Raw genomic sequence first — 27,505 nt, 5'->3', positions numbered from 1 at the left:
TCGGCTCAAAGGGCGCTTTCATCAGTTGAGCCAGTACCAGGTTAAGTTGCCAGATAGGCGGAGGTGGCCGGACCGGAGGATACATCCGAAATAACCCCTTAAGGAACTGCTTAACAATTCTTGCAGACCATAGAGATGGCCCCGATGTCTTCCGTCGAAAGCGGGATAAGGCAGCCAGATGCACCTTGATCGAAGAGTGCGCCAGACCCGATTTAGCCAGAGACAGGATGTAGGGCAGAATCTGATGTGGCCGGGATTTGTAAGGATGGAGTTTATTCCTCTGGCACCAAAGGCAAAATCTCTTCCACTTTGCCCTGTAGGTCTTATTAGTGCTTGGTGCCCGCGCCTGAGATAGAACATCCCTGCATTCCTTAGACAGATTCAGATGGCGGAATTCTCTGTGTTCAGGAGCCACGCTGACAAGTGAAGTGACTCCGGATCCGGATGGAGGACTTGCCCCTGATTTCTCGATAACAGAGATGGAATCAGTGGCAAGCGAATCTGGCGATCTTGGGAGAGAAGTAGGAGTTCCGAGTACCAGAACTGCCGCGCCCATGCTGGAGCAATGAGGATCATTTTGCATGGTTCTGCCCTGACCTTCCTGAGAACTCGAGGAATGAGGGGAATCGGAGGAAAGGCGTAGCAAAATGCGCCGAACCAAGCAATCGAAAGGGCATTCCCCAGAGACCCTCGCTGGGGAACCTTGCTTGCGTAAAACCGGCACTTGGCGTTCTCCGGGGTCGCAAAGAGGTCTATGGTCGGAGTACCCCATTTCTTGAACACTGCCTCCAGAGTGGCCTGATCCAGCTCCCACTCGTGTGTCACCTTCGTCTGCCGACTTAGAGCATCCGCTGTGATGTTGAGACACCCCGCCAGGTGCTCGGCTCGCAGAGTGATCCCGTGAGAGATGGCAAATTCCCAGATCACCTGAGCTTCTTTGGACAGCGTCCGTGATCTCGTTCCCCCTTGCTTGTTTATATAGTGCATGGCCGTAGTGTTGTCTGTCCGGACCAGCACTGCACGGTTCTGAAGTCTGGGGAGGAACGCCAGCAAGGCTAAGTGAATGGCCCTCAGCTCCAAAAGATTGATGTGGCGCAGTCTGTCTGCTGGACTCCAGTGACCGCTGACCTGAAGCTCCTGGAGGACAGCTCCCCACCCTTCTAGGGAAGCATCCGTGGTCACCACCATAGGAGAAGGAGGGACTCGGAACGTTAATCCTCCTGCGATGTTTTCCTTCACCAGCCACCATTCGCAAGCCGTGCGCATGGCAGGTGTTATCCATACTTTGTCGTTGAACGATCCTTCTGCCTGACGCCACTGTTTGTCCAGCTCCTCCTGTAGAGGACGCATATGTAGCCTGCAATGCGGTATCAAAGGTATGCAGGATGAGATTGATCCGAGCAAGGACTTGTACTGACGAACCGATACATGTCTCTTGTGCAGTAGTAGACGAGCGGAAGCGGCCAGTTTGCCCTGACGCTCCTTTGACGGACGAGCCGTGCATCGTCTCGTGTCCAGAATTGCCCCAAGGAACTTCCGTGACCTGGAGGGTATCAGTTCCGACTTGGACACATTGAGCTGAAGACCCAAATGGGCGAACAATCTTATGCAAGTTGACACAGCCTGAGACGTTGCCCTGAACGACGGAGCCTTGATGAGCCAGTCGTCCAAGTACGGGAACACTTCCAAGGACTGCTTCCTCAGGAAAGCCGCGACTGGTGCCAGCCTCTTCGTGAAAATGCGGGGTGCCGACCGAAGGCCAAACGGGAGCACCTTGAACTGGAAATGGCTCTTGCCTACTGTGAAGCGTAGATATTGCCTGTGAGCTGGGTGGATCGGAACATGAAAGTAAGCATCCTCTAAATCCAGGGACGCCAAAAAATCTCCCGGATTGAGCAGCCTTAGAATATCCTGGAGTGTGACCATCCTGAAAGAGAGCTTGATGAGATAGGTGTTGAGCTCCCTGAGGTCTAGTATAGGACGCCATGCATCCTCCGTCTTCCGAACCAGGAAGAACCTGGAATAAAACCCCTTGCCCCTTTGTGAAAGTGGCACGGGCTCTATCGCCCCCTTGATGAAAAGCTGGTGGGCTTCGAGATGTAATAGTCGGAGATGTTTCGCTGCACGGGCGTCTGGAGCTCTTGTTGGAGGAAGATCTTGGAACTCCAACGTATGGCCACTCTGAACTATGTTCAAGACCCACCGGTCTGATGTTAAACGCACCCAGCTGTCCAGACAAAAAGATATCCTGCCCCGACCGGTGTTAGTGGCAGGGGAGGAACAGTAGCCAGAGCCAGGAGGCCGCTATTGCCTCTTGGCGTTGTCTCGTCCCTGACGATTCTGACGTCCTCTCTGGGACTGCCGAGAGAAAGACGCCGACTGTCCTTGGCGCTGGCTGGAATATTGTCCTTTATAGGACTGTCCAGATTGAGAGGAATACTGTCGTTGGTTTCCTCTGTAGTTAGAAAACCCCCTACCACGTGCCCCCTTAAATGGCACCTTGCGGTAGGTCAAAGAGCCTAAGGACTTAGCTGTATCGGTGTCCTTTTTAATGCCTTGGAGGGCGTCATCCACATGCTTTCCAAAAAGCATCTCTCCGTCAAAGGGGAGGTCCAAGATCTTATTCTGGACCTCCTGGCGAAACCAAGTCGCCTTCAACCAGCCTAGGCGGCGCAAGACGGCTGAGCCCGCCAAAGCCCTGAAAGCAGTTGAGGCAATGTCCATCGCACAGTCGATGACTTCCGAAGAGCATCGTTCTCCCTCCATCAGCACCTGTCTGGCTTCGTCTTGACTAGTTTCTGGTAGCTGGTCCAGGAATGGTTCCATATCACACCACATCTGGCGGTCGTATCTGCCCAGAATAGCCAGAGAATTAGCTGCCCGCACCAACAAGCTGGCCATGGTGGAGAATCTTTTACCCACATTGTCCAGTCTTCTGCCTTCTTTATCTGGAGGCGTGGTTAAAGGAGTGGACGGATTCTTAGATTTACTTTGAGCAGCTTGTGAAATAACAGAATCCGGCTTAGGTTGTCCTAGAAGACACGCAGGACTGCCCTCTGGTGCCTTGTATTTCTTCTCCAGCCGGGGAAGAACCGGAACGACGGTTGCTGGATTCTGCATTGTCTTCAGTCCCTCATCCCAGACATGTTCTATAATGGGAATTGATCTTACAGACTTCTTATATTGGGCTTTAAAGTCATATAGGAAGCAGTCGGACTGCTCCACCGTAAAGGGCAAACCAAACCTCTTGGATGCCCGTTCCATCAAATTATGGAAACCACCAATGTCCACCGGAGGCGATATATTTGTCTCTCGGCCTACAGCATCAGGATCCTGTGTATCATCAGGGTCCCCATCTGGATCCCCTGGATCTGTAAGAGGGATCACCTGTCCCTCGTCGTCTTCGTCCGTATCTCCATCGTCCGCGTCATCATCAGCAGGTTCCGTACCTGAAGGTTGGGGAACCACTAAGGGCAGCACTGGTGAAATGGACCGAGGTACCTCTCTTGGTAGAGGTGGCAAGTCCATTGGTATGTCACGTGGCACTTCCAAAGGAGAAGGACGCACTGGAGTGCGATCCGGCAACGTCGGAAAACGAGATCTATAGTCTTGCAGCATCTGTTGCAAATCCGACACCAAAGCCACTGGCAAGGCAATTAGGTCCTGCCTTAGAGGGCGGGGGCGTAATCCCTGTTGGTGCCCCTCCTGCCCCTCTGGGCCATAAAACTCCTCCGTATCTGTGTCCTGCTGTTTGACATTCAGGTCTGAAAGGCTGTATGCGTCCCCAAACTGCCCATCCTCCTCATCCTCCTCCGAGTCCTCGAGAAGCATGGATGGTGGCAAAGGCGTGACCCGCCTAGGGGAAGTCATGTCCGGTGTAATCACTAATCTTTGGGTTGAAAAATCCAAATTTTTCGTCGTCGACGGTCCCGTCGGCGGTCTCGTCGACGGAGTCGATGGCAACGGGATTTCCAATGTCGACGCACTCGACGACGACTGAAAGGCAACTGTCGTCGACGGAGCTGAAATCGTCGTCGACGATGAGGCCGTCGACAGTCCTGTAATCCTCGTCGACGGAGCAGTCGTCGACGGAGCAGTCGTCGACGGGGCAGCCGTCACCGGAGCAGTCGTCGACGGAGCAGTCGTCGACGGAGCAGTCGTCGACGGAGCTTTCTTTTTCGTCGACGTAGTATGTTTCATCGTCGGCGGAGCACCCGTCGACAGTCTCGTCGACGAACTTGTAGTCATCAACATCGACGAACTCGTCGTCGTCGTCGTCGTCGACGTGGTCCTCGTTGTCGACACCGCCGTCGACGAAGTAGATATTGTCGACGGTCTCGTGGACGACCCCATGGAAATAGGCTTAATCGAGGAGATCGTCGTCGACGTACCTGCTGCCGCCTGCGTCGACGGACGCGGTTTCTTCAGTGGCACCAACTGAGGAGTTTCTGCAGCCTGTTTCTTTACAGGTTTCTCCTTCTGGGACGGAGGGGTAGATGTAGCAACCCCCTTATTGTCCTTAGGGGCTATGTCCACAGTAGCCCGTCCCTGCCTCTCCTTTACACTGTCGTGAGGAGATTTTTTGGGACCAGCCTCCTCAGACCTGTCAGAGATCCCGTGAGGGGCTTTGAGAGGAACCTTGAGAGGGGGTTCCGCAGAAGTGGAGGGCGATGACCTACCCCTCTTCTTCGATCTCCTGGGGGAGGTGCCAGAGATAGATCCTTCCTCATCCGAAGAAATGACCTCCCTGGTCTTTATCTTCTGCAGCCACGTCAGCAAGCGCCCCTCTCTGTCTCTCAAGGTCTTGGTCGAGAAGGTCCGACAGATTTTACAGTCGGTGGCCTTGTGTTCCGGGTACAGGCAGTATATGCAGTTCTCATGCCTGTCTTCCACAAACAGTCTCTTCTTCCCACAAGAGGCACAAGCCCTAAATAAAGCTTTCTTCTCCTTTTCTGACATTCTGTCTCAAAAGATGGTAATAAAGATATCCAAAAGTAACTCTGTGAAAAACTGAGCAGAGCTCAGTGGAGACTCCCTAGCACAACGTGCGGTAGAAAAATCTGAGGCTCTGAGCTCTCTCAGGAAGGTTCCAGAGGGTGAGGCTGTGCTGATTGGCCCTGGCAAAAGTTTGGGCTCTTTTACACAAAGAGGGTGATATACTACAAAATGAGATGAGGCCTAGGCCTATTTTTCTCTTTTGTTTCTATGGTTATACATATGTATATATATATATATATTTTTGTTACCGAGGCTCCCATTCCGACGACGGGGAATGATACAAAGCATGAGAATCTATGAAAGTTCCAATACTGGGGTAAATTTTGTTCATTGACAGTCTTTCCATTACAGTTGAAATTCATATTCCCACGTCAAAAGAGAGATGCTTTTAATTAGCTCAACATGAGTAAATGCAAGACAAAGTAAGCATGTTCAAGCCTCTTTTACACCCCATCACCCCTTTGCAAATTTCCTGGATAAGGGAAGGGGGGACACGGGTTGGAGGTTGTGTGAAACAGTGCCTAGAAGAGCCAGTGAAAACACTGGCAGCAACTAACGAACAGCTGCAGGACCAAGATCACAAACAACTATCAGAGAATTTCTGCATGCCCATACAAAACAGTTGAAAAGCAGCATGGACTTCCATCTCGCGGCACTTACCTTTGTTCTAAAACAAACACACCTGACACATGCACAGGCCACCAAATGACCAGGCAAAGGGAAACACAAATCGAGATACACAATTAGAAGCTAACCCCACCTCGCTAATGGAATATAGGGTCCAGCTCACCTGTTGTACTGAATGAACACCAGGTTCCAAATTTCGAGCACATTGGGGTCATCCATGTTGACAAGGTGTGCCGCGTCCCTACCCCCAATCCGGTCAAAGTGCATCTCACTGCAGGGCCCGCAAGGACCAGTGTCACCCATTTCCCAGAAATTATCCTTCATGCTTCCAGGGAGGATTCTGCTTTCAGGTAACCTGTCAAGGGAGATTTGCATGGTTATAAAAAGGAGTACAGTTGAAATCTCAATTGTCTTCATATTTGGGTCAGAGGGACTTGCAGGGGCAATCCAAAGTAGCTGGTCACAATGCAGCTTGGTTTGCCCCTCTCACTTCAGGGTTATTGTGGCTGGGGGCGCTAAGCACGGCTCTCTAGTTGGTCCCAGAGTAGCTCCCCCCTGTACATGATAAACCCTTGTGAAGACTGTCACAACAACCACAGCTGCACCCATGGCAGTGTGGAAAGAGCACCACAGGAACAGACTTCTCTATTTTACATTCCAATGGACCATTGATGGAATGCAAGTCTCTCAGGCCCTGGCAAGCATCAGTCTCAATTGCTGGTACTTTGCCTTCTCCGAATCCGTGGTCCCAACTGGCCCTTACTGTGTATGCTCAGGGGCATCATGCAGCGGTCTGTGGAGGTAGGAAGGCAGCATTAAGGTGGCCACCTAGGTCAGTGTCACTTTGTGCAGCTCGCCCCTCCCTCATCCGACCCCACAGTGCACTCATGGGTGGCTGCACCCTGTTTTTGCTGTCCTCACTTTTGTTCTCTACCTCGACTTCCGAAAGGTGACCTCAAAACAGATGGTCGTAAAGTCACTGAGATGGAAAAAACTGTTTGAAAGCTAGTGAATTCTAAAAGACGGACTGTCATATTGGGTAAAGCGAGCTGATTGCAAAGCCGTCCCCAGGAATTGTAAGTAACAAGAATGGGTAGCAATTTCTGAACAAAACCTTAGTTGTCATCACAGCACTTAGTAACACACAGTGGCCTTCGATGCCTGTGTTAGGCATCAAAGAAGTTCTATCGCAGTTTCCTTACTAAAGGAACAAAATGTAATTTGTAGTTGTAAAGTAAACAAATGTATTTCAAGGCCCTAGGGTGTTTAAGAGACATATAGCATGGTGTTATTGAAAATGCTTGCTGAAAAAAATCAGGCCCACTTTTTCTAGATTATGGGAAAACATTATGAGTGATGCTCAAAGTCTGGGGATAGCAGATGAGGATTCAATAAACCAAGACTTAACTTGCACAAGATGTTTGAAGGGCATCAGAAAAGTTAATACTGGTTTTGGGTGATGAATGTACTTGCCGTTTCCTCCAAAATCCTTGGTGAAATAAGGTAGGTTTACTGGAGTGCCAACATAAATGTACAACGTACAAGTAAAAGTTGTTTAAAATGGTTCTTTGTTTATGTGAGCATGCATGGTTGTTGCTGTAGCCGCTGCAATTGCATAGCCAAGGGTTTTCAAGGCAGATCTCGAAGATGCTGTTGTAGTCTGGTTTGCTGGTGATTAAGACTGTGGTGAATTTACATTTCCCTAATTAAATTTATACTCTGGCTTATTCAGCCAGCTCAGGAATTCAAATGTACTTAATAACGAGGCAGCCATTTGAGTATTGTGTGCTGGTTATGATTGGTGACCCAAAGGTTGTTGGTTTGAACAAGGTGTATGAGGTTTCTTTGCACAGTCTGAGACACCAACGCCATTAAAATGTTTTTGATTAGATAGCTGGTGATGATGATCAGGAAGATATTAGTAGCACCTACACTTGATTCACCTAGAGCACACATCACAGAATAAACTACAAGGTTAAAGTGGGAAACTTCCAGTTAAGAAGTTGTTGAAGGATACCTTACATCACACTAGCTTGCTGTCAGCCAGTAAGTCAGATTATTGTCTGTCAATAAGTTGTATTGCACTGTGAAGTTGTAAAAGATGAGTGTAATTGACAAGGAAAATGTATTGTAGATGTTTCTATTCAATGTTACTCAAGTTCTTGCCAACACAAGAAAGCTCAGTTGAGGAGCACAACAAAGTTTTGATTTATCAGTTATTTGAGGTGGTGTTTTAATAGGACTGCTTATGGGTACCGCCATTCAAAGTCTACAAATAGGCAGAAGAGGACCAGGACTGGGGAGTAGCATGTATCGCTTATGGCTAGTACATAATTAAAGATTTCTAATCAGGTGGTATTTTTGTCCTCCAGCTGTTTGGAATGGACTGAAGAGATCAGTAGTCTCCAGATAGGCTTTTAGTTATGAGGGGACATCTGCCAGTTACATATCGGATATGGAGAAATCTTGAAGAGTGCAGGTAGATCCAATGGAGGATTATATTTTTCATTCTAAGTCATTCTTTCAGAAAAGGTCCATTTCATGACAGTGGTGAGAACGAAGGTAGGAGATGATACTTGGTTAGGAGAGAAGCTCAAGTGCCATCTTGAGAAAACTGGGCTTCTATATGTCCATTAAAAGATCCCAAAAAGAATAAATGAATATACCTCTGAAATCCTGCTGAGACTGTTTTAGCCACACACATCAAGAATCATGTCACCTGGAGCTTCACGACATTGCACTGCTCTTAATCCAGTGGGTTAACCAAGAACAGTAACCACTATACTGTGTTGGTAGCAATAAACAAATGAAAAAGAAATAAAGCCTTACCCCAAATTGAGCCAGATCTGTTTGCACTCAAGGTCCGGCTCCAGACCTGCTGCCTCATTCCCTCCAAAGTAGGTGACATACAGACGGTCAATATCGATTCCAAACTCCTTAGTCAGCAAGTCCAGGGCCAGCTTACAGGCTAGTTCCTGCACAAGTCAAATTTTGTAAGAATCTTTGAAAACGCTTACTTTTTAATATCTTTCAATCACAGCAATGTATTTGCTGTCACCACTACAACCTTCTGCAGGTTCCCACTGACCCAGAACAATCAAAAATGTCAAGGTACCAATTAGTGTCAATGTAGCACCCTGCGGTAACAATATACAGTGCCAACATCAAGAATTAGGGATACCATTATGCAGTACCACTATCTAACACAAAGTAGTCCAACATATGTCAATGAGGGTCATATCCATGCATAATTTTCAGGATAATTGTAAATGTACAGGAGTTTTATCCAGAATAGATATTTGTTTTAGGTATATCCTAGAAAACTAGCACAGATAGGGCCCTTTGGACCTTTGCTACCTTCTGATGATTTAGCTCTAGGCTTTGAACATGCAGTGTACAATGCAAATAACCAAACAGCAGGGAGTCAAACAGAAGAAGCAAAAAAAATATATATATCACGGCTCACTACATACAGATCTATAAATGAGGCCAGGGCAAATAGTGTGAAGCACCAAAACTGAGACCAGGGGAAAGCAGCTCCATCACAAACATAAAAACATCCAATGCAATCAACAATGTACTGCACCTATAACAAACCTACGAGCAACCAATATGCACAATTTCATCCCTTCTGGTACTGAGTGCCATCCCACAGGCTCACCTTGAAATAGTCTCCAAATGACCAAGAGCCCAGCATTTCAAAGAAGGTATGATGGTAGACGTCCTTGCCAACATCATCCAGGTCATTGTGCTTGCCTCCTGCACGGATGCACTTCTGAGTATTGGCTGCACGGTTCAACTTGGCCATTGGGTGTGATGGGTCAATGGTGTTCAGGAAGATTGGCTTGAACTGAAAAAGATACAAAAAACATTAGAGATAAGAAGAGCAAACTTTTCATTCAGCACTTTTCTTTGCCGAGAAACCTATTTTAGAACAGTAGTATCCAAGCTCTTCTGCTGCACTTTCCCAAATCCCAGTGACTGAACGGTCAGTTATATTTAGCAGGTATTTGCTAAATCAGTCCATCTAGATCCCCCTAAGGAGGACAGGTCACAAACACATAGTAAGGAGAATAAAATTGAATCTTCATCCATTCAGAAATTATAAAAATTCAATGAAGGGAAAAGGAAAAAGTAAGAGACAAAGGTGCACATGCATCAAAGAAGTCAATAGCGATTCTTTAATTAAGATTTTTAAGGAATCGCAATTAAAGAATCGCTATTGCATGTAGGAATCGGAAATAAAAAAGCGATTACTACAAATTCCTTATTTGAGACTCGCAAATTACGAGTCACAATTAAGGAATTGCTTCCTATTCATTCATATGGACCTAGAGGCACATTGGAATGAATGTGAATTGCATGCGCAATTTGAGAGTACCCAATAGGTACTCGCAAATTGCGCATGCACTTTCAAGGGTGCCAAAAGGACACCCTGTTGCACCCCTGAAATTGTAATGTGAACACATGTGGTGCACACACATGCCCCACGGGCATGTGTGTGTCTAAACAGGAACTTTTAAAAATGCACTTTAGTGCATTTTTCAAAGTTTTTGCAAATTACCGTCAAGTTTCATTTGATGGTAATTTGCGTCCCCTAATAGCTAAATCGCAATTTTCAATGGCATCATGCATTGCATTTGAGGCATCGCAATTTGCGATGCCTAAAATGCAATTTAAGTAATCACAAATTTTGCGATTCCTTAAATTGCGATTTCTGCATTGCATCCCAAATGCAAAAATATCGTCCGCAAAGGGGCAGATTCTGAAAATATGCCAGTTTGCGACCGGTTTTTCTTTTGATGCATGTGGCCCAGAATCATCTGTGAGGTATATATATGTATGTATATACGTGTTGGTATTTATGTAGCGCAAACATAGCTAGTAAGCAAAAGTAAGCATATTGCAGGGGGGGAGGTTGAGAGATTATCTACAAGCTTGCGATGATTACACTTTTTTCCTTGGCACAGGGAGATTAAGTAGCTTGCCAAAAATTACAATGTAGAGCCAACTGTCGAGTTCAGGATTCAAACCTGGGTCCCCAGGTTTCAAAGTTGTCTGTAGACAACAAGCCACATCTTGTTTGAATGCATGAAGATCAAGGCTAAGTCTTTTAGGTTTTGCTTCTTCAGGCTATCATGATTTCTCGAATTTGAAGGTTTCTATTCCAAGTGTTTGTCTTACCATTCTAATTTAGAGTTTATCTTTTAGGTATCATGGAAGACCAATGCTGAGCACACTTTGCAAGAGATAAATGCCATATTAAATTCAGCTCTAGCTTCCAGCAGGGAACCAGTGGGCGTATTTTAGGAAATGCATTTCTTAGCTCTTGTGATCAGTCAAGTCGCAGATTGAAAGATGACTTTTAGAGGTACGACTGTGGGATTAGAAAGGCCCATTAGAACTGCACTGTCTACATCAAGAAGAGTGAAGACCACTTGAAATGCTGATATAATATTTGAATGAGGAATTAAGGGCTTCCGCTTAGTAGAAAGATGAGGTTGGTGGGAGGGGAGACCAAGTCCATTTGGCAACATGATTAGTTACATTGAGGCTATGGTTGATGATAAAGTCAAGAGACTTGGCGTGGAGAACAGGAAAAGGATAATACCCAGGGCCTGTAGCAGATGGAGAAGATTTTGAACTTGAGTGGGAGATTATACAACTGGTGAAGTTTTGATCGAAAGATTTCAGTCTGTATACTGGCTGAGCGGTACAGCTAAGTATCATCAGCATATTGAAGTATGGAAATGCTACAGTATTTTAAATAGGGAGTTAAGGGCTCTATATATACTTTAAAAATTGCAGCAACAGACTAGGGCCTAGTGGAACACCGCGCTTAAATGCGACATTGGGTTTTAAGTTTCCAGAAGCCCAATGGTTCAAATCAGAATGCCACATAAAAATATTTGTGTGGGACAAAGGATGATTGCTGACATCAGGAGACTAGTATCGGGCATGGAACACTACTAGCCTACGACATGCCACCTTGGTGTAAAGTGCCATGATTAGTCCCTTAAAACCACAATGCGTATTTCTCCCTCTTGATATCCTGGTTTGCCCAAAACTCAGACCTTTCTGCAAAGTGAGGGGGTTTACAACCCCAGTTCTCTTTACATTTCTCCATCTATCCCGGAGCCACACAAATAAAGAAAAAGAGAGGGGTGCAATAAGGTGAAACCCTACCTACCTACTAAATGTCCACCATTCCTCAACCCCACTAGAGCCTGTGAGAATACAAGTGTGTTTTAAGGTGAAAGTATTATGTGGTATGGCAGGGGTGCCGAACCATGAAAGACTAGCACAATACACAAAGATGGACCCCGTGTACTCTCTTGGGCACTTTCTCTCAGTCCTGGTAGATTGCCAAAGAGCAAACAGGCCACTTAGAGGGACATGATAAGTCACTGACAACTGGAGATAAATCCAACACCAATTTATAAAAATAGCTCTGGTGTTTATATAATTTTAGACACCAAAACGAAATAACGAAATAGATACATACAGGATAACTGGTGTGATCAATTTTAATTCATTAAATAAATAAGTACTTTGCAGTGTAGAAAAACATTACGTTGCGGTCAATGGGAAAAAACACAATTATTAAATCGGTTAGAGTGAGTTCAACTGCACCCTCTCAGGGTTATGGCCTTGTGAATCCCTAGATCAGTACACAACAGCCTACACAATTTTACCTGACTCAGGGGAGCGGGTTGCAGGGGTGCACTTTAGCTGTCAAACAGAGCCGTCAATCAGGCTCACGGTATTTAAATGACTACCTTAGCAAAAAGGTACTTGTGAGTCGTTCTGAGCAACAACCTTTGGAACTTAAGCATGGAGTCGCCTTTGGACCAGGAGTCTCCAGGCAGATCGACTAACTGGCTTGGGGGACTCAGGTGGAGAGGTGCTCTTGGCTATCATTGGTGCTGAATAGATCTGCAGCCAGCGGTGCGTACAGGTGTGCCAAGAGAGGGTGAACAATGCAGGATCTTTAAGATGGCGTCACTGGGGTGGTTGGTCGTTCGTGCAGTTGGATCTCTCCTCTTGGAGCGTCGAGTAAAGCAGATAGTAATCGGATTGACCACCAGCAAGCCTTCGTACCTGCAAGTGCTGCGGTTGAGGAAATCTTCCAGAGGACAGGGGAATAGTGTAAAAAGCTGAGCTTTGCTGAGGGTCAGGACTACAGTGCCCAGAAGCTGTCTGCCCAGTGGCTGAGCAGCCACGCCAGACGGCTCAGTGGACGGTCAAGGTCGTGGATTTAGCGGTTTGTGCCTGCTGGCTGCAGAAGACTAGTTAATCTAAAGGGATTTTACAGAGGAGTTCACCTTCCTTTTGGGAACGGGCCTCCTGTCTTGGTCGAGTCGCAATCCAGCAAGTGCAGGGTGGTTGCCACAGATGCAGAGCTTAGCTCCTCTCTTCGTGGAGTCCTGCCTGGTTGTGGAAATGGGTCTCTTCTTGGTATTACGTCGAATCTAAGGTTCTGGTGTCTGGGGTGCTCTTAAATCCTGGATTTGGACGAGGTGGGTGGGAGAACTAGTAACCAATGGGCATCTAGTCCTGCGTCTAATACGCCCCAGTAGTGACCATATCTGGTGGGAGTATGTCACTGAATCTAGTCAGAACCTGCTTTTTAGTCTAAATTCAAGATGGCCTAAATGTGAGAAAGTGGCTCTGTATATACTGTTCCCTAATGGGTACAGGGTGTACAGAGTCCACAGTCCCCCAGGGGTTGCCAGAGGTTAAAGTTAGATATAATCTTACTCTCTAAAGTGGTAGCTTGGTCGAGCAGTAAGGCAGTATCGGAGGACAGTGTAAAGCATTGGTTGCACACACTCAGTCAGCAAATGGTCTCACACACTCAATAACTGAACTCTAGGCCAATGATTTATATATAAAAAATATATGCTTGTTTTATTTTAGAACCAACACTTGGATTTAAAATATACTTTCTCAACAGGAGATGTTTCATATAAATACTTTTGCAATATGCAATAGATTTTAGTAAACAGTTACAAGTGGTTGCAGTAGGCAACTCTATTTTTAAACACAACAATACATTGAGCTCAATGGTAAATTCAAGTTATTTGCAACAGATTACTTTTTAGATTACTTTTGGAATTCCAGGACTGGATCCTAGATTCAGTCCTGGGTCAGTTCTCAGAATCAAGTGATGATGGGTCAGTTCTCAGAATCAAGTGATGAAAGTCGACTTAAGTACTGTAATGATTTTTAACTAATATTTAGCTATTTTAAACGTTGACACTTAGAAAACATTTCAGAGCAAACAGTCAATGATTCCCTATGGAAGAAAATTCAGGTTACAGGTACAGTATGTTCTCGTTACTTTTATAATCCAGTACTGGGTGCCTAGACTCAGTACTGGGACCTTTATCCAAAACAGGTAAGTAATTACGTTTTTAGATGTTATACGATTTTTGAGGAATATTTAAAGATTGCAGAAATCGACACTTAGAAGAAATTTCACAGAAAAACAGTCAATGGTTTCCTATGGAGGAAAATTTTGTTAAGGGTAAGTACAGTTGTAGGTATTTTTCAGAGTCACTGCTGGGCACCAAGATCCAGCACTGGGAGCTCACCTAAGAGCAGGTGAGTAAATTCATTTTTGTCACTCGGCTGATTTTTGGTGAATATTTGAAGATTTGAAAAGTCCACACTTAAAAGAAATTTCAGGAAAAAAGCCAGTCAATGTTACCCTATGAGGAAAATAGAGTTTGCGGTTTAAGGGTAAGTACTCGACTGGCAGAGTTGAGGTTCTGGGCACAGACTCCGGGGTCTCCCAGGGTCAGGTAGGTACAGTTGGTTCACCCTCAGCGGCTCTAGGGCGGCCGGGTGCAGAGAGAGTTAGGCCCAATGTTATCCTATGAGGGATAGGGGGGCCTTGTTTGGTGGCTGCTAACTGGCAAGCCACGCGGCGGCTGTGGGAGATGGGCTCCTGGTCACTTACTCAGGGCAAGTGGGGAAGTAGGTAGGTGTAGAGTTTTCACTGCCAGGGCCACTCGGGCGGCTGGGTGCAGAGGGCTTTTGAGCCTTCGGGCGCTCAATGGATTTCAATGGGAAATCTCCGGTTTAGAAAAAGACTGCAAGCTCGGGGACGAGGACTCTTCAGGTGCCACCACCACTTCGAGAGGTAACTTGGAGAGTTGGAGGATAGGTAGGTACCCCGGGATTGGGCACAGGGGGCCGTGGGGCGCCGCGTGCAGGGAGCCAAAAGGTAGCCAGGTCCTCCGGGGTTGGTGAGGTTGCTAGCCACAAGAGATGCCGAGCTGGAGCATTAGCGAGGGTCGACAGGCCGGTAGGGCTGGGGCCAAAGCAGTTGGTGTCTTCCTCTTTTCAGCAGCTGCAGGGCAGGTCTTCTTTCTTCTTGCTCTTCTTCGGATTTTTGAATCTGGAATCTGGGGAAGGAAGGTTCAGGGTGCCCCTAAATACTAGATTTAGGGGCGTTACAGGTAGGTGAAGGGCAGGGACCAATGGGTTCCCGTCCTGGGGTGGGTACACCCCCTATCCTGCCTCTCTCCTGTGGGAGGGGGGCAGTAGCCTAGTCCTGATAGGGTAGGGCTCCCCATCTTCAAGATGGCGAGAGCCCGGAGATGTGCTTCACCTCGCATCCCCCACCTGAGGGGTGGGGTTGGCAGGCTGGCACATCCCCTGTCCTTATTTGGGGTTTCCGGCCAAAGCTTCCTGCCAGAGTGGGGGGTTGCAAGGGCCTGGGGAAGCTCACAGAGGCGGCATGCCTTTGAAGCTTCCCCCTGCCCATCCTGGGGGAGGAGATTTAGCACCTCGCCCAGGATGTGTATTGTTGCAGGACCAGGAGAGCAGGGGCTCTCCTACCCAGGGGTCCAGCAACATGTCTGCTGGATGGCAGCCTAGGCAGCCTCAGAGCAGACGTGGATTTGTAGGTTAGGTTTAAGAGGGCACCTCTAAGATGCCCTCTGGGGTGCTGGGTACATTAAATCCCACACTGGCATCAGTGTGGGTTTAATGTGCTGAGAAGTTTGATACCAAACTTCCCAGTCTTTAGTGTTGCCATTATGGTGCTGTGGAGCTCGTGTTTGACGAGCTCTCAGCACCATGTACTCTTAAATGGCAGCACTGCACTTACAGGGCTCAGGAATGGACCTGGGCACTGTAGGGGCACAGGGCTCCTGCTCCTGTGCCCACACCATTGGCATAAGGCACCCAGCTAGAGGGGTGACTGATGTATGCCATGGCAGTGTAGGTGATGGGCATGGCACACAGGGATGTGTTATGTGGTTGAGTGGGCCTGCACACCTATTCTATATGCTGGTGTATTTGCTGAGTTGAATCAATGCAACCCAAGAATTCAATTCACCCATGATATTCAACATGACAAGATCAACTTTCTGGACATTGAAATTCACAAATCTACCCTTGGCTTAATCACCACGATTTACAGAAAACCCACAGATGTCAATAATGCACTGCATTTCAACAGTGCCCACCCATACTCTTTGAAGAAACATTTACCGGTGTCCCAACTTACGAGAATCAAAAGGATTACTTCAGACAACCACCAATGTGAGATGGACATCAAACAACAATTGGTTAAATACAAAAACAGGGGTTATCCTGACAACATCCTTGTAGAGGCAGAACAAAAAGTGGCACAAAAAAGACGTGAAGATCTACTTCTTACTACCTCTAAGGTCTCTCCTAAACGGGAAGTTTTTGTATTAAGACACTCTGTGCAATCCAAAAACATCAAATCAATCATTCACAAACGATGGGACATCATTGCACAAGAAGCTGATTTTCACGAGTTGTTTAAGGATCCCCCTATGTTTGCACATACCAGACCGAAGAACTTGAGGGATCTTCTTAAAAACAAAGTTAAACCTCAAACTGTGAAAAACACAGGGATGAAAAAATGCCACAACTGTGGGCAATGTGGCAACGTCATAGTAGGCAAAGTTTTCACACATCCGCACACAGGCAAACCAATCACATTACAACACACATCAGATTGCAACACTGAGTGGGTCATTTATGCCATTAAATGCCCTTGCGGCTTGGTATATGTAGGGAGAACGAGTCGCAAGATCAAGACCAGAATGATCGAACACAAGAGCAGAATTCGCAATAGGAACACGACCTCCTCTTTGGTTACACACTGGATTGACACACCTCATACCATCCCCCAATTACGATTCACCATTTTGGAACGTCTTCCCATACTGTCAGATAGAGATATGAACACAGTTCTTTCATGCAGAGAAACATATTGGATAAAATTCTTGGGAACAGTGATCCCGGGTGGTCTGAATGACCACTACGAAATGTTATGTTTCATTTGAAAGTTTTGTGATATCATGTATTCCATTTCTTTGTAAGGGATTTGCACTCGCACTCTGTTTCTCATTTTCACACCCACTTCAAACGTTTTTTCGCTTTTGCACACAACCTATTTTCTTTCTTCTTTTTCATACACATGCGGCAGATCAGATTCCACACGCAGTGCTTTTTAGCAGAATATCTGTTAAAATTGGTCTAATCACGAACTGTTACTTTTTTACTCTTTTATTATTTCTATCTCCGTTACATTATCAGCACGTTAATCCTTTGTTTGTGTCATTTGCGCTCCATTTTTTTCGTTATAACCGATACACTCGTCATTTACACGCATGCGCCAGCAGATGGCTTGCGAATCCCGGAAGTTTAGCTGAGAAGCACGAACACCGAACTTGAAAGGTGAGACGCGTTAGCGTTCATTGAACTTTAAGCTCATATATTGCAGTACAACCACTCGGTTGTGATATTTCTAAGCTGACTCGCGGTTTCGTTTTTCACAGACACATTCAACTTATCGACCAGCAGACACTTAGACTCTCTCTTGACTTCAGGCGGCACAGCAGGGTGAGTCGGAGCGTAATTTATTTTCCTTTAGTGTTTGTTCTTTGACTTTTCAGTTCAGACACGTTTCTTACCTAGAGCTCATTCATCACGTTCTTTTACAGATATTTTGAGTCATACACGACTAAATAACATTGCGGTAAGCATACACTTTTTGACTTTGAGCATCTCGCTCTCTCTCCTTAACTGCTTCTCAGACACACAACCTGGTGAGATTCCACTTTCTTCGCACGCTAACTACTCGATGAGGGTTTTCCATCTTACGATCTTCTTACGAGTGCAAATCCTATAAATCCAACATTTATGTCATTTTACTAATTGCATTCATGTGGCTTTTGTTGTAGCTCCGGCTGGAGGCTGAAAAGAACTTAAAAGAGGGCAACTTCATTCATTACATTTTGTTGTTTGTGAACGTATATATCCCCTGACGAAGGGTTAGAAATTAACCCGAAATGCATTGGGACCTGGTTTGTTATAATTGCTGAACAATGTAATTTGATTTGGATTTAAACACAAATACTACAACTGATGTATTGTGACGCTAACAGTACAAACTTAATCAGTTAAAACATAAACAAACAGTGGTAAAACCAGTTATTTGTTTACTATTTTTATACCATTTGAATCTTGTCTCACTGTATAATAGTTGTACATTTTGTATATTTTCGGTTTACTTTCATTGAGACCTCAGGGTCCTAGCTGTGATTCACACAGGGATGTGTGCCATGTCGACTTTGTTTTTGTCTTGCACCCAAACACTCAGCCTGCAAAGGCAGTGTGTGTGTGTGTGTGTGTGTAAGGGTACAGGGCCTCTAAGGGTGGCACAAGGAGTGCTGCAGCTCTTAGAGGACTTCCTTGGTCACAAAGCCCTGGGTACTTAGGGTACCATTTACCAGGGGCTGACATGTGGCCAGGGTTTGCCAATTTGGGTTTGGTTTGTTTTAGGGAAGGAACATAGGCCCTGGGCACCTGATTGGCAGGAGTCCAGGGCACACTCAGTCAAAGTACATTCAGCAAAAAGTGGGGGCATACCATGCAAGAAAGATGGCACTTTCTCACACTAAACCATTCTCGCCTATGCACCTCAGCTGCGATACCTTAGAGGTGTGGTCAGCCTTGTGGAGGTGTACTCCTACTGAATAGCTAATTTCCCACCTGCCCACGAAAAACAGTCCCTGGGACAAGCAGAGGCTTTGTCCTCGAGTGGGGGACAAGTTCCTTTGTCCATGGCGCTGGTGAAGCATTTGAGGTTCACTGCATGATGTTCCGTTCACTAGCCACCCTGAGTGGGCTGGGGTGTCACATCCTGCACAGACAGGTCTTAGTCTCTGGGAATGGCACACTTTTCAGCATGTGGTCAGCCTTGGCGGCAAACCCTCAGAAAAGCCCACCAAGGCACAAAAATGCTGGGTTAACTTGCTGGGCACTGTCCAAAGTTCCGCCTAGGTACATGCTGGTTAAACCTAGACACCATCTTAGGGTCAGGGGTTAAAAAGCAAAGTGTTTAATACCAAACATAAAGAAAATTGACCGTTCCATAATGAAGATCGACATCTGGGGTATGGCCAGTGTACGGCCCATGTTATCCTAAGTAGGGTGGGGCACTTGCAGTAGAATTATGCTTAGAATTCTACCACAGAGCATTATCTGCTTGCACATATATGTTCACACATATAATATAATGCACCCTGCCTCCTGGGCAATAGGAGGCCTACTTTAGGGGTGACTTGCATATTAAGTGCAGTGAGGTGACCTTGCCACACCTGGTGTGTGCAGGGTCGAACTGGAGCAGGCCAGCTGCTCGTGCAGGACTGACATCGCAGATCTGCAGCCTTTGGTTTCACTCAGGGTAGCACAATAACTGCTTCAGCCCTGGTGCTACTTTTACATCCCTGTCCTGGGTACTACTGATGCCATATACTAGGGACTTACAGGGGTGTAAAAGTGCTTGACAATTGGGTGTACCAATTCACATTTACAGTTTTATGGAAAGAGCACGAGCGCTGGGGCTGGTTAACAGCCCTCAGCACACTATGATATCAATTACCACCGCATCTAGCAGCAAAAAAGTGGGTGTGTGGGGGGTGGGCGGGGATCTGCAAAAAGACCAGTTTACTACAAAGTGGAGCAGCAATCCACAAGCATTGGCTACACAGTGCCATCAAGTAATGAGAAACAGAGACACAAGCCCAGCACCAAACCGGACTATCTACCAACCTATGGTAATTCCTAAGACTATTTTGAGAGTGGGGTAATGAATAATAAGCTATACCCATATTGGTCATTTTCCCTGGATTTTATTATATTCTCATTGCATTAGCCCTAGTAAATCTTATATGTACCTATGGGATTTCTATCCTGCTTTGGAGGCCTTGTATTATCCCTCCGGCGCGCCTGTAATGCACCTTCCTCTCTTCTACCATACTCCCAGTTTGGAGCGGTTGTCTGATTTTTGTAGTCAAAACCTTTTTTGCTATTTGTACTATTTCCCCTATATAAAATTCCTCCCTGCAATCAATGGAGGGATTAGCACCTGTTTTGAACAATCACTGCTAAACCACTAATTTTACTTTTCAATTTAAGGAATTAATTTAAGAAAGTCTTCACTGAGCAATCTCCTAGTGCTCCCTTCTCAACATTCTCCACTTCCCTCACATCCCTTTTTGGTAATTGGGAATTGTTACTTTCCAGGGGCACATATCTATTTTGGGAGACAATGTGGAGTTCTAAAGAAACTCCTGGAGCCATTCAAAAGGCAGGTGTGGGTCATGTTTCGCCTTTATAATTTTTAATCAAGCGGTGCTAATAACCCAGGTAAAGTACCTTTTTTTACATTATCGAAGATGTTTGAAATACAACTCCCTTATTGGGTTTAATACTACTGTCATTTAAGGGAGAGTTAAGTTAGGCTGTACTTCCTCTAATAGAGTATCACATGTATGGCTCCTTCAACCGCTGTGTGCTTACCCACTGTCCAAAACAATATTTGATATTACAATTCCTATGGGCCTGTAAATTACCTTTGCTTGATTGCAAAGTCAATACGCTTATGTAGTGTATCAGACGATACAGTAATAATACAGAGAAAATTATCAATTAAATCTTTGCTTTTGCTACAATAGCTCTTGGAATACAGCACTTGCTATGAACAATTTTTTAAGAGCCAACAGCCTCTCAGAGGTGTGTGCACACTTTACAAAAGAATACAATCTACCACAAAAATGTACCTTATAATATTGTTTGAATCCTCAAATATAAAACAAAAACAAAGTTGGAAAAAAAAAATTGAAAAATCCAAGAATCAGCCTCGCATAGGTTTTGAACAGACTGTAAAAGCAAATTCACTGCACTGCCTAAGAACAGGGGGTTCCAGAGTCTAACCAATTAACTACATACAAAACAAACTAGGGCAAAACGGTCCCATTCAGGCTTTTCGACGATCAGTTGAAACAAATCCTGTTAAAAATATGAAATTGAAATGTTTGTCTCTTGAACTACTTATATGCTCTAGGTAGTCTCTGTTACTTGCTCCAACAATGCAAAAAACGACTCACACTAAGTTGGACCATCAACTTGCTACAGAATTGTTTAAATTTAAAATATAAGTTTGTCAATGCAAGGTAGTTAAAAAGTATAGAAACAGAAGGAGTAGCAGAAAACACAGACAATCTGGGTAGCCATAACTTTATTGGCAAGTTAAAGTAGGAGAGGTTGCTCTGCCCAGCCTACTCTGGGCGAAGCGCCTCTTTTTAAGCTGACCCTGGCAGCAAGGCAGTCTGCGGCATGTGGTCCAGGCACCCATAAAGCAGCTGTTGTTAGGGCCACGCGCTTCGGAAAATGCATCTGTTTTTAAGATGCCTCTTGGCAGCAAGGCAGTCTGTGGCAAGTGGGCCGGGCCCCGGAGCAACAGTTGCAGCGTCCCACCAGACAATCTTAGGTCGCAAACACCACTTCTCTGGAGCAGCGACTTCAGCATGGAAGTTTCTGCAACCTGACCTACAAAAATTAACATCACCCACCACCATCAAGAAGCATCTCAAGACCAATCTTTTCAGATAATTCTTAGGTTATTGTTTTTGACTAGTATCATATTAACTAAATTTATAATTCCGGTTTCAATGACTGATTTGGACGATTTCTTCTTGCCCCAGCCCCCAGGTAACCTTTTCTCCGATTCTTGATGCAAGCCTATGCTATGACATGGTGTTCAAATGTCGATTTGTTTTGCCCCACTGGCCACGATATATATTCAGTATCATTGGAGGTGTTCAACATTGTTTTTATTGCTTCCTGATATCAGTGCTTTAAGTGGGCCAGTACTCAACAGTAATGAGTACCAGCACTTAAGTTTTTTCCTTAGAGTACCTGCACTTCTGCTCAGCCCAGGTACAGTACCGGTACTCATGGACTTTTTACAAGAGCAGCTGAAAACACGGGTTTCGCTTGTGAAAGCACCCACCACTCTGAGATCCGACCATCAGTGTAGCTCTGTGCTGAGATTGCATCAGAGGCACTAGGGTTGGAGGCTGTGTCAGTCAGACTAGGATTTAAAACACAGAGCCACTCACATTGGCGTGATGCAGTGTTTACACTGCCTTCTCATGCACATGTTGAAACTTGAAAGCAAGATGGATTCTTTGTTTTCAAAGTAAAATGTTCACAAAAAAACTGAAACTAGGAAGAAATAAAAAACATTTTGCTAAGCTACTGTAACATTTTAGGTACTGGTTCTTTGCAGCATCATTTATAAAATGTGTTGATGCATGCTAGTATTTCCCAAAAATATTCCTAATGGAAAAATTGGTCCAAGCAGTTTCAACAAGATTATGGGAAACAAAAATAAACAAGCACTGGCAAAGTCAGTAGATCTGAAATTGGAAGTTAGCCGGTTGGTTTTGTCAATGCAGGTCTTGTTTTGGCATGGTTTTTGTTAAACCGTATTGCTGTGGTAGCTGTCTGGCCTTCACCATTATAACAAGCTTTGGTAAAAAGCAAAAAACATTTTTAATCTCCAAAAGCACACATTGCCACATAGTTCCTGCCACTGAACAAAACCTACTTTGTGTGCCAATATGTTTCTTGTGAAAGAGGCATAATGCTGTCACTCATGGTGAAGCCAGTCAATAGATAGATAGAGATCCAATTTAATAAACACAAAAGGTCTTGGTTAACGATACACCTAATTAGGGGCCCAAATATAAAAGAAATCTAAAAGGTGCACACATGTTAAATGTCCTTCTATTAGTGCAGATTTACAGCCTTCATGAATTCATACCAATATACAGAAGTAGGTCAAGAAATCATACTCCTGGAAAATATTTGTTAACTGCATCTTAGCACGAGCAAACCTGCATTTGTAGATTTGCTCAAGCGAAAATCTGTTGTGCGTTTGCAAGTTCACTTTCCTCCAACCACTGTTTTCCCAACCCTGGAAGACGTTTTACGTATGCCATTGTCAGGAGTATATTTTCAAACTTTTTTAGTATGGGAAAAGATTAGCTTAGAGCTGGGGAAAAACCTTACAACATGCAAGTTGGTAGCTTTGCACAGACTCAATAGGGCATCCTAATCCTGGAACTATTGCTTACCACTACCTTCAGTCCCAGTACGTAGATTTGCAGAAAGGTGGCAAAATACAGGAATTGCTAGTATACAAGCCCTACTATGGTATGAACCCTGGCATAATCAAAGAGGCTATATCAGAGCTCTTACATAATGAGATTGATGCCCATAATTTGTCAGTGCACAATGTGGCACAAAACAAGTGGATTTTTTTACAGGGCAAACAGATTCATGAAGCAACCTGCCCAATGGACAAGTAGATTTGTTATTAAATTCCACACCCCGGTACCTGCACTTTTTTTCCTCATTCAAAGCACTGCCTGGAAGGAATGCTAGACTCTGCTGGACTGGAAGCTGCACCCAAAGTGTACTTTCACTTAGAAGGGAGAATGCACTATTGCCACCTCATCAGGATATAGGGGAACAGAAGGTTGTTGATGGCTACTCGCCGTGCAGGGGCACACTAGTTATGAAAATTGCCACTTGGAAAGGCTTCTCTTGACCTGGTTATTGAGAAATTACTTGCTCCTAAAAACTGGATTCCTTCACTGCCCAAATTGAGTGCTGTGTGTGCGACATGTAGACTGTAGCCTAACAGCAGTAACTGTAGCACATGCTGGTTGTTTCCAACAGAGCCTAACTTTCACCTGGGTGTATAACAGGAAGACTTTCTCTCACAAATACAGACATTTATGAAAGGGGACATTCGCACACTGTACTAAAATATCAAACCTGACAGTTCTGCCACAATTATTCTCAGAATACTCACTGATCGCCATCCATCTAGCCAGCACGGATTACAGCCTTAGCCATAATTCACAGCCCAAATGGGAAAGAATGAACAGGACCGAATTTGAAAACATCTCTGATCCAGGACAAAACACACAAATCAAGTCATCTTATGCACCCTTCATCTCAACATAACATGCTAGACAGACTTGGTAGATCTTTGCAAAAACAAAAATCACTGAGCTAAACCATCAATAAATAAAAAAGATGCTGAGTTCAACAACTTGAAAAGAAGAAGAAAGTTGAATGCTATTAGTGCAGATGATACACGCAGACAAGTTTGGATTTAACATAGCAAGAAGTGTTACTACAGCACCATTATCGTTTTAAGAAAGGCATATTACTCCTATCACATTAACGACGCAGGTAACCGCTGAGGGAAATGCGCTTAGTAATTTGGAAAATCACCAAAAGGAATGGCAGGGCTACGCAAGATTCCCCCTACCTCAGGGAAAATGTCAGGTTGACTTTCAATGCCTGCTTATGTATGACATGTTCCAGAGTTCAATCTGTTCTTTCTATTTACCAATTACGCAACACTAACAAACAGAATAGCCCTGGGAGTGAGAGTTAAACTCAAAAGGTCCAGCTATGGACCCACATTCCCAAATGTTGCGGATTTTACTAGTGTCCAAGGGGACTTTATACTCTGCGCTTCAGAAGAGGTCACAATGGCCCACCTTTAACAGTTTCAACACACTAAGTTCATCTGAGTTAGTGTCACAGGGAATACTGAAAAGTCTTCCTAGCTTACTTACGCACAACCAATACAGAAACTGTTTTGCACAGTAAGAAAAAATGCATTCAAAATAAAATATGCATTCTATAAGCAAAAGTGGTGTAAATGCACAGCTTCTGGACACTTTTGGAACCAGGTGGTAGAACTTTCAACAACTCTATTCAATTAGTGGCTGTCAATTAATTTAGCCAATTCAATTCAGCCAACTCCCAATTGGAAAGAAAACAACAATTATCACAGGTTTACCAACTCTGGGGGGTAGAACTAAGCAATGTGACACCACAATACACTGGAAACTCTCTGGCCTTCAACATTGACAATGATCAAATTAGTTGATCAAGTGGTTCTATACAGCGAAATATCCAAATATGGAACCGTTTTTCAAATACATTTGATAAACAGAATGACATACTCACTCAGCTGTACCATGCGTTAAAAGTGATTTGTAGATGCTTAGGTGGTAAAAATATATCTGCAGGCTGAGCAATAAGGGGAGTTTGTATTCTTACATCAGCATCTTGGAACTGGTAGCCAACATTTATTTCTTTGTTTAACACTATAACTTGTTTAAAGATTTTAGAAAGTACCGCTACCCATACCACAAAGAAAAACTCCAAGTGTAGCACATTATCTTTAATAAGCCAATAATCAAAGCAAATGCAAGTCTGTATGCATGTACACTTTCACTGAAGTAGGCCCATTATTCAGGTTGAATGATTCAGAAGAAAATATTACATTTTGTTCGTCATCTAATGGCCATGTCAGATTAAATGTGGCTTTGTCATCCAAGAGGCTTCAAATCAAAAGGTATTACTCATCTGTGGCTGATTCATTTGCTACAGCTTAAATGCTACTAGGGATAAAGTTTGAGTTAGTGCAAATACTAAAAAAATAATCAATAATTTGAATAAGTATAAATATGGGTAAAGACCACCTTGAATGCAGCAGAAATTAAAACTCTCATGCAACTGTCAATTTTTCAAAAAACAGGTAGCATGAGATGGTGTAGATATGGGTCAATATTCTGGGTCTCAACTTATAAAACGCCCCGGACGGCTCTAGGTGGCAGCACCAGCCAGCCAGGTACTGAACCGCATCTACACATAAATGTACAAATCCATGATTGCTTAATGGCATATACATTTGTCTATGATTAATACATCCACGTAGGACATATAGGTGCAACTTTACCTCATATACTTCATTAATTGTGCTACAGCCGCCAATTGACTTTGCTTGTCAGACTATTACATTAATGATGTTTCAAACCAATTTTCTTAGCTTTTAAAGTGGCCCAAAATACATCATTGTTTCTCCTCAACAGTTTCAACATATAAAGTCACATCTCTTCTGTGTTGTGTTCACTATACTGTCAAGGCACCACGTGTTCAGTGTTTCTTTAGCACCCCAAGTCAACACTAATGGCATGTGGAATTCTCAGAGAAACGCATGCAGACGTATTGCAGTTAGACTGGATACAAGTGGTGAATTTCAATCTGCATACAACCCCTCTTTTACAAATGCCAATGTGCCAGGCTTTGGTTTGCTTTCCAATGCAGATATATCCCAACTTTTCTGGGACTGCGCTGGACCTTCTTGCAAGTCACAGCCCCTCCAACAATACTACTTGCCACATTTTCTATATTCCTATAGCCTAGGAACTTATTTTTTCTTTTGATTGTTCAGCACACATCCGAGTGTTTAAGTGTAAATTGTTAAAATCAACAAGCAACAGCCTTTGACCTCAATGGAAAAAAAACTATAGTGAACTGTATACTCTCAATCTCTGCCTCAAGAAGTAGGCTCACACTTTGAATGAGCTACCCAAGAAAACTTTAGAGAGGATTCGTTTTTTTAATTGTGAATAATTATTGCACTATATCTACATTCTATGCTTTCTGAAAGGCACTTGGATGTGGTCCACCCCACTTAAGAACCACATAAAAATAAGAGCATCCCACAAACCCGACTTTAAGTCACACGCACAATCAAAATAAATCTTAAAATGTGCCTTTAAGTAGTGCTGAGACAGTTTTCTTTGCAGATATTCATTGTATTAGGAGGTAACTACAACTTACAGGGACTCATGACATTCATGTCCTAAGGAGTTCTTTATACGGCAGCCAAGAATGTTCGCAGCACAAGACAGTAATAGGCGCAGATACGTGCTACGCCCAACACCGGTGCTTCTAAAGCTAGTGATCACCCAAATATTAAAAATAATTAGTGTTGCTGGAAGTTGGTAAAAAGAAAGTGATCACACTGGGAAGTGGACTCCTAATAGGCGGATGGTAACTGTACAAAAGAAAAATGTATGAAAAATATACCAATCATTTGACTGTTATATGGCAATTCATAGCAGAAACATTGCACTTCTACATATACAATCATCATCTTATCTTGCCAAAACAGATAGAAGAGAAAAATGAAGAAACATTTAAAAAGATCACCAAATTGAGTGACAGGCATTGATGTAATATATTTTGACATTGAGTCGTTTAATGGAATACCATATAACATGGACTAATTTAGAAATTAGATATGTTTATTTGTATCACGGTGTCCTTCACGACTTTCCATAATGAATCAGTAGTAGTGAAATAAAATTGCCAACATCACAGCCTGTTTCTTTTACCATGAATGTCTACCAACGAAAACAATAGAGGTATATTCCCCAGGCTATTCGAATTTAAAAATTAGGATCTGTGTAGTTAAGGAACAAGTACTAGAAAGAGACCGCTCTTCTGATTCCTAACAAATTAATACATTTATCGCAAAAAAGATCAGATTTTGTAAAGTTTAGTACAGGGCACTTCATTCTTCCAAGGTCTATCAGTGGACTTGCCAGAGGATCATGCCAATACAAAACCTGTAGGTTAGGTAGCTGGTAACCACAATGAT

The 27,505-nt window shown here is 44.3% G+C and overlaps 1 protein-coding gene across 1 annotated transcript in view; it reads right to left on the bottom strand.

Moving 5' to 3' along the window:
• Positions 1 to 27,505, bottom strand: part of AARS1 (alanyl-tRNA synthetase 1) — a 294,909-nt gene that overhangs the window by 230,282 nt on the left and 37,122 nt on the right. The window contains exons 3-5 of the mRNA XM_085638756.1: positions 9,287 to 9,475; positions 8,455 to 8,600; positions 5,789 to 5,980 (exon numbers count right to left, since the gene is read on the bottom strand). Coding sequence (XP_085494882.1) covers positions 5,789 to 5,980; positions 8,455 to 8,600; positions 9,287 to 9,475 — 527 coding nt within the window. The remainder of the gene's footprint in view (positions 1 to 5,788; positions 5,981 to 8,454; positions 8,601 to 9,286; positions 9,476 to 27,505) is intronic.

The sequence above is a fragment of the Triturus cristatus genome, chromosome 12, assembly GCF_964204655.1.
Source record: "Triturus cristatus chromosome 12, aTriCri1.1, whole genome shotgun sequence".
NCBI lineage: Eukaryota > Metazoa > Chordata > Amphibia > Caudata > Salamandridae > Triturus > Triturus cristatus.
This window is presented reverse-complemented; position numbering and strand designations above follow the sequence as displayed.